Source organism: Dermochelys coriacea, chromosome 3 (assembly GCF_009764565.3).
Source record: "Dermochelys coriacea isolate rDerCor1 chromosome 3, rDerCor1.pri.v4, whole genome shotgun sequence".
NCBI lineage: Eukaryota > Metazoa > Chordata > Testudines > Dermochelyidae > Dermochelys > Dermochelys coriacea.
In genome coordinates, this window is record NC_050070.1 from 46,095,692 (window position 1) to 46,104,102 (window position 8,411).

The window sequence follows — 8,411 nt, forward strand, 5'->3', positions numbered from 1 at the left end:
TTTAATAACTGATCTGTGCAATCTGGAGTACAGTGGAGTGTCTCTAACGCAATCTGCCTGTTGGTGTAAAGGCTAGAATGACTCAGCTCATGCTGTTGGTTTTAAATGTCTAATGCAATAGGACCTGGCTATCTGAGACCTTGAACTTTGTCTTGATGGCTGTCTACACTCTCATACCACCACTTTGTTAGGATCTGCTATTTTGTCTTTGGTGTCCAGCTCTTTGTACTTCTAAAAAGCAGCACATAATTCATTATTCAGTGTATACATTTAAACTTATAAAAGGATGAGCAGCCTGTGATAGTGGCTGTCAATCAGCCAAAATATTTGAAAGACAATAGCTCAATTTTTCCCAATTAAATGTTCTTTATGTATTATTGCATTATAGTTATAGGAAACCAGGGTTTTTTCAATAGAAACATAAGAACGGCCATACTGGATCAGACTAATCATCTATCTTGCCCAGTATCCTGTCCTCCAACAGTGGCCAATGCCAGGTACTTCAGAGGGAATGAACAGAATGGGCAATCATCAAATGATCCTATTCCTAGCTTCTAGCAATCAGGGATGCTCAGAGCATGGGTTTGCATCTCTGATCATCTTACCTAATAGACATAGATGGACCTATTCTCCAGGAATTTGTCTAATTCTTTTCTGAACCTTGTTATAGTGTTGGCCTTCACAACATCCCTTAGTAACAAGTTCCACAGGTTGACTGCCTGGTGTGAAGAAGTACTTCCTTTTGTTTGGTTTTTAAACTTGCTGCCTATTAATTTCATTGGGTGACCCATGCTGGTTGTGTTATGTGACAGAGTAAATAACACTTACTTTCTCTACACCAGTCACGATTGAATAGACCTCTATCATATTCCCTCTTAATCATCTCTTTTCTAAACTGAAAATCCCAGTCCTTTTAATCTCTCCTCTGATAGAAGCTGCTTCATACCCCGATTTTTGTTGCCCTTCTCTGTAATTTTTCCATTTTTAATCTTTTTTTTGGTGGGGTGACCAAAACTGCAGGCAGTAGTAGTCGAAGTATAGACGTACCATTGATTTATAAAGAGGCAATATGTTTTTCTGTCTGCCATTTTTCTAATGGTTTAGAATATTAACTTTTATTGACTGCTGCTGCACATTGAGCAGATATTTTCAGAGAACTATCTGCAATGACTCCAAGATCTTTATTTAGACTCCAAGCTAATTTAGACCCCATCATTTTATATGTATAGCTGGGATTATATTTTCTAGTGTGCATTACTTTGCATTTATCAACATTGAATTTCATCTGCCATTTTGCTGCCCAGTCACCCAGTTTTGTGAGATCCCTTTGTGTAGCTCTTCACACTCTGCTTTGGACTTAACTATCTTGAGTAGTTTTGTATCAGCAAATTTTACCACCTCACTGTTTATCCCTTTCTCCAGATCACTTATCAATATGTTGAACAGTACTGGTCCCAATAGAGACTTCTGGGGGACATCACTATTTACCTCTCTCCATTCTGAAAACTGACATTTATTCCTACCCTTTGTTTTCTCTTTTAACCAGTTACTGATTCATTAGAGGCCCCTCCCTCTTATCCCATGACTGATTAGTTTGCTTAAAAGCTTTTGAGGAGGGACCTTGTCTGAAAAACCAAGTACACTAGATCCACTGGGCAACCCTAATACCCATGTTTGACTCCCCACTCAGAGAATTCTAATGGATTAGTGAGGCATGTTTTCCCTTTACAAAAGCCATAATTGACTCTTCCCAACATATCATATATATTTGTGTGTGTGTGAGAGAGATGTATATAAATCTGTGTGATAATTCTGTTCTTTCCTATAGTTTCAACCAATTTGCCTGGTTCTGAAGTCAGGCTTACTGGCCTGTAATTGCAAGGACTACCTCTGGAACTGTTTTTAAAAATTGGCGTCGCGTTAGCTGTCCTCCAGTCATCTGGTACAGAAGCTGATCTAAGTAATAGGTTAGATACCAGTTAGTAGTTCTGCAATTTCACATTTGAATTCCTTCAGAACTCTTAGGTGAATACCATCTGGTCCTAGTGACTTATTACAGTTACATGTATCTGTTTGTTCCAAAGCCACCTCTATTGATACCTCAGTCTGGGACAGTTCCTCAGATTTGTCACCTAAAAAGAATGGTCAGGTGTGGTAATGCCCCTCACTTCCTTTTGTAGTGAAGACTAATCCAAAGAATTCATTTAGCTTATCTGCAGTCGCCTTATCTTCCTTGAGTGCTCCTTTAACATCTTGATTATCCAGTTGCCCCATTGATTGTTTGGCAGGCTTCCTGCTTCTGATGTACTTAAACAAAATTGCAATTAATTTTTGGTCTTTGGCTAGTTGCTCTAAAAATTCTTTTTTTCTTAAGTAATTATACTTCTTCCTCAGTAGGATTTAACTTCCAATTTTTAAAGGATGCATTTTTGCCTATAACCACTTTTGACTTTAACGATGGAAGCACATTTTTGGTCCTCTTTTATAATTTGGGATATACATTTCATTTTGAGCCTCTATTATGGCTTTTTTTTTAAGTTTCTCTGCAGCTTGCAGGCATTTCACAATGGTGCCTGTACCTTTTAATGTCCATTTAACTAGTTTCCTCATTTTTGTGTAGTTCCTCTTTCTGAAGTTGAATGCTATTGCAGTGAGCTTATTTGGTGTTCCCTCTTCTCCCCACCCCCCTCCCCAATGTTAAATTTAATTATATTGTGGTTGCTATTACGAAGCGGTTTGGCTATATTCACTTCTTAGACTAGATCCTGTGCTGCACTTAAGACTTAATCAAGAATTGCCTCTCCCCTTATGGGTTTCAGGACTAATTGCTCCAAGAAGCAGTCATTTATGGTGTCAAACTTTATTTGCTTGTGATGTGTACCCAGTGAATATGGGGATAGTTGAAATCCCTCATTGAGTTTTCTATTTTTATATCCTTTCTAGCAACGTATTGGTTTCAGCCTAAAAATAAGCATCTGTTCTGTAGGTTATCCAACATGTGAAACTGATTAAAGTTGGTGCTGGTAAGAAAGTGGCACTAAAAGGGAAAGCTTTCATTCAGCATTGTGGACTGACCTTTTTAGTGCATAGGGTTACTTGTGTACAGTTGCTTTAAACTAGGTACTAAAACTAAAACTAAAAGATAAATTGAAGTACTAGTTCTAAAGGACTTAATGACAAGCCATAAGTGATTGTGTTGCTAAATATCTTTGCACAGTCTGACATAAACTGTGGTCATTGAAATGCGATTGGTTTTACTGTCTTTACCATTAACTTTGAGTGGAAAATAAATGTGAGTGAAAGAATGAAGTACTGAAGAAATGCATTCCTGTTAAAATATGGGCAGGGTCTAAAATATGGTTCTTGTAATCCCTTGAAGGCAAGGTAGGTCAGATTATTGCAAACAATACGATCTGACTTTTTTTCTGAAAATTCTGTTTCATAATCTTAAATGATTGTGTTTCTTTTTTTTTTTTTTTCAAAACAGGTTAGTATTAATGACTTAAACCCTGTGAGGTTTTTAAACTGAACTCTTATTCTCTTTTCTCTCTTCCTCCTCCTCTGCCCTTTCCCCTCTCCCCCATTTTTGTTATTTTTAATAGAACAAAGAATCCAGAAAGCAGAGACCGAAATAACACCTCACCAAACCGAAACGCAACCACTAGCAATGTAACAAATGGAAGCTCCAGCACTTACTCAAGTGGAGTGAGTCAGGATATTAAAAAAACTGTCAAAAGTAAGTAGTTGCAGAATAATTCCCCTTTACTATTTCTATTTGGCTGATAATATCATTAATTGTATTACTTTTAAAGTCACTTTGAGCTTGAGTATTATACAACTATAATCCTAACTAAAATGTTTGGGTTTTTTTTTTTGAAGAAATTGCACCAATGATGAGAAAATCTTTGAGAGCATTCAAGAATAGAGTTGGACCACGATAAAACAGGATCTTGCATATCTGATTTAAACTTACATTAACATTTGCATATTCTACGCTATGTCTATGTAATATAAATTTAGTAAATTGTGACTATAATCTGCATTCAGTTAACAAAATAGTCTCTTCAATGAAATAAAGTGGCAGAATGCACACAGTAGTTTGTGATTTTAAAATAAAATATAAATCCTTTATTTCCTCACCCCCAGCCCCCTGCTCACTCCTTTGTATCCATGAACCAATTGGCAAAAGTGAATTGAAATAAGGCAACTTCACAGGAGTCTAATAGTATCAACAATCTGTAGCCAAGAAAGTTCATGCAGATTTTCATAAATGACCCTTGTAGATTATGAAGACTTGTATATGAACTTAATTATTTTTCATCAGTGACTGATGCAAAACTTAAAATATTTATCCCGTTTTTCTATTTGTTTAAAATAAAAACTTAAGTAGACCAAATTCCATTATAGTCTCGAATGCTGCACAGTAAAATCTTTCGGTAGCTTCTAAACATCTCTGGAAAATGTGCAAGGTTAGACTTGCATGAAATATAAAGATAGTAAATGGGTAACACAGAGGAAATTATTAATGCTGCTCCTTGCCCCAAAAAGTACTACTAAAAATAACTTGCATTTTGATGTTGCATAGACAGATGAGTGTCCCAGCTATGCCTGGTAGAGCACTTTTTTTTCTTTCAAAAGTATTTTTGGAAAAAAGGGATTTTCTAATTTTTTGTGTGTGAAAGGTCTTTTTCTGTGGAAAATTGCAACTTTCCAGTTCTGGGATAACCGCTTTAGTTTTCATCTGGACCTGTGTCATGAAAAATAGGAATTTAATTTCATTGTAATACTGCCCTTTAAACACAAAGGACCTACAGCAAGAGCAGAGAACCAGAAGACGCTATATTCCCTGAGCTTGTACCATTTGTTAGGGGTGGTGCTTGGGGAGCTTGCAGGAATTCTGGCAACCCCAACAGCCTTGGCATGGGGAGTGAAGTGTCTGGAGTTGGAGTTATCATGAGACTTGCTATTTTAAACCCAAGAAAAACATCTAATTGAAAGATGCATTGGTTTCTGCTGGGGTCTATTGTTTGCAGTTGGAGGAGCAAAGCTAGTGCAAGTATTAGAAGTGCAGCAATGGTAGCCTGGGTGCCAGCAGCAGAGGCAGAGCTTATTCGTGCCAGGTACATACCCACCAGTTTCAGGTGGGTTTATATTCAGGATGGCTAAGCCAGTGCTCTCCGGGAGAGCTAGGGTATGTCTATACTACTCAGTGGGCAGCGATCGATCCAGCAGGGGTCGATTTATCGCGTCTAGTCTAGACATGATAAATCGACTCCTGAGTGCTCTCCTGTTGATGGTGGAGCGGCAGCAGTCGACTCACCGCAGTGAGTAGGTCTAAGTATGTTGACTTCAGCTACGTAATTAACGTAGCTGAAGTTGCATAACTTAGATCGATTCCCCCTAGTGTAGACCAGGCCATAGTGTGGGTATGTGCATGTGAGCAGAGGAAATCATACCCCTGGCTCATAGTACAGACGTAATCTATTTCTAAACCAGTTTCTAATCCATTACAGAACTTTACATGTCAATTTATAGCCACTCAATTTCCATATTTCCTCTCCAGAGGTTAATCCCTCAAAAGCTTTCTGAAACTGTGAGTGAATTAAATCACCAATTCTCCTTTATTGACACTTTGACATGGACATAATTAATTAATGAGGCTTTTTTAGCAGAAATGCTGGTAAAATTCTAAGACATCCAGATAATCATAACAGAATTCTAATAGTAAATAACATTTTAAATCAGGGTCTATCATGATTTAAATTGATTTTTTAATTTATTTACATTTTTTTTTCAATTTGATTTTTATTTATATGTTGCTAGTTCTTCACTTGTCCTATTTTGCACTCTGCTAAAGTGAATGTTTTGGACTTGTTTCTTTACTGTCCTAATTGTTGATAAATTTAAGATTTTTTTTTTAACCTTAAGCTTCACACTTAAAATGCTCATGTATGATAAGTCATAAGTACCTCATAACATCCTTACTGTGAGAACATAAATTCAAGCACAAAATTGATAAGCAAATAGGACTATAATATAGTTGCAACCAACACCTTCCAATATGTTGAACAACCAAGTAAAGAAAAGTTAAAATACAGTTTTGTAGTGTGAAGTCAATGAGATTTGTGCTCCTAACTCACATAGGTGCTTTGGAAAATGTGACCTCTATGTGCTTTATCTCCCAGCCTGTGGCAGCAGTAGACTTAGGCCTTGTCTACACTACAGAGTTTTGTCAACAAAAGGCCGCTTTTCCTGACAAAACATTGGAGGTGTACACACTACAATGCTGCTTTTGGTGGCAAAACTCTCCTGTTTTGGCGACAAAATAATTCTCTCCCACCCCCACCCTTGACAAGAGGCACAGAACTTTTTTGCGGCAAAATTATATCTATGAAGTCAGTGTAGACACCACATAGTTTTCACTATAAATGGCTTCCAGGAGGTGTCCCACAATCCCCATGCTGACCACTCTGGTCAGCAGTTGAACTCTGCTGCCAGGTAAACAAACATTCACCTCTTTCCCCCCTCTAAAGGCCTTGGAATTTTTGAAATTCTACTTCTTGTTTGCTCAGTATGGAGAGTTCATATCGCATCTTCCAAGGTGATCATGGTGGCTCCATGTGGCAAATGCTTTTCCATTTCTGGGAAGCTGTTGGATCTGCTGAGTATATGGGGGAAGAAGGTTGTCCAGACGCAGCTTCGCTCCAGCCGTAGGAACTTTGATTCCTGTATGCAGACTTCTCATGGGTTAAGGGCTACAAGTGGGACGCAGAGCAGTGCCAAGCAAAGATAAAGCGGCTGAGGCAGACATACCAGAAGGCAAGGGGGGCAAACTGTTACTCCAGTGCTGCTCCCAAGAGCTGCTGTTTCTATAAGGAGCTGGATGCCATCTTTGGCAACAACCCCATCTCCACTGCCAAGAGCCCCATGGATACTTTGGTGGGGCTGGAGGCACACAGACAGTGGACCTAACACCCAGGACAAAGTCGTGGATGAGGAGGTAGAGTTGGACTATGTGGAGCCCATGACAGGGTTATCTGGTGGTGTGGCAAGTTGGAACTTTCCCTCACTCCAGAGGTGACTAGCCAGTCCCTGTCCAGCGAGCAAGAAGGAGGAGGGGAGATTCCTGGTAAGTGATCTTTGAGTTACTGCTGCTCGGTTAAATGACATTCAGCTTTACGTTTGCTTTGTATACTGAACAAGTGGGTGAAGGGATAGAAATGTGCAAGACTAGCTGTGTTTGAGTGTGCTCCTAATTCCCCATTGCAGCTAAGCAGTCCGGCAGAACATTGTGTTGCACACCAAGATTTAATGGGAATTCTGAGTTTTCTAGGCAACTTTCCTGGAGGTACTTGCCAATCCTCAGCTGAAGGTTCCTTGACAAAGCTGCTTTTTACCTTCCCCCATTGTAGGAAACTTTCCCATGCCACTGGACAATCACTTGTTCAGGGACCAAAGCAGTGCACAGGCAAGCAGCATAGGACCAGGTCTGAAGCCACATGTGTGCAGTAGATGCACTCTTGCATTGTTGCTAACTCTTAGGAATGAAATCTGCTTCAGTGACACCCCCCCACCTGTGGAAACTGGTGGCAGAATTTACAATATTGTCCCTAGTAGCCTGCAGCAACAGCTTTGAAACATCAGCGACACTTTTTGCCCCAGTTTGAACACCCTCCACCCACCTGGGCAAAACTCACCATGCTTAGGGTGTTCACTAAGATGTGTGGTTGGCAAGGGTCAATTGGAAAGTGACTGGTGTGTTGTAAGAGGAGTATTTTACTGTAATGATTCAATGCTGTGTGTGAACTAACAATCATGCTTCTGTGTATTGTTTCTTGTGCTTCTGCAGATGTGGCCTTCAGGGGAACCCCCTACACATGGGAAGAGTGCCTCTGTCCGATAAGGAAGTGACCAAAGTGTAGCAAGGAGGACATGTTCCAAGAGGGGTTGCAATCCTCTGAGGAAGAACAAAGAATGCAGGAAGTGGAGAGAAATGGAAGGGGGGACTGAGTCAGGAGCTCGTTCAAAAGGATCATGAGCAGATAAGTCATGGATGCTTAAGTTCTTAATCAAGCTACAGTCAGAACAGATGCATGCTCATCCCTACTCACACAGATACAGAATTGTTTTCCAATGTCCTCCCCAAACTCCTCCCACATATTCCTTTCAACTTTTTGGAGCGTCTTGCTATCCCGCTCACTCCACCCCTTCAGACCCCTTCCAAAATAACTGTGCATAAATCCAACTGAGAGCCTTCAATACTCTGCACTGCTGCCTCCCTTCCTACTAAGTCTTTAGTGTGTGCTTTTTATTAAACACCAATTAACAAACTCTCTGAGAGAGAACCACTCTTTATTTGTGCCCTACACATAGTAAAACACATACTTAGTTTAATCATTTGCTTACTGCAG

General features: G+C 39.6%; 1 protein-coding gene across 1 annotated transcript in view; it reads left to right on the plus strand.

The window, feature by feature from the left end:
- LOC119852505 (elongin-A-like) overlaps nucleotides 1-4,092 on the plus strand; it is a 34,428-nt gene extending 30,336 nt beyond the window's left edge. Inside the window, exons 10-11 of the mRNA XM_038393709.2 lie at nucleotides 3,603-3,736; nucleotides 3,880-4,092. Of these exons, the coding sequence (XP_038249637.1) occupies nucleotides 3,603-3,736; nucleotides 3,880-3,941 (196 nt within the window). The 3' untranslated portion in view covers nucleotides 3,942-4,092. The remainder of the gene's footprint in view (nucleotides 1-3,602; nucleotides 3,737-3,879) is intronic.
- Nucleotides 4,093-8,411: the final 4,319 nt, after the last annotated feature.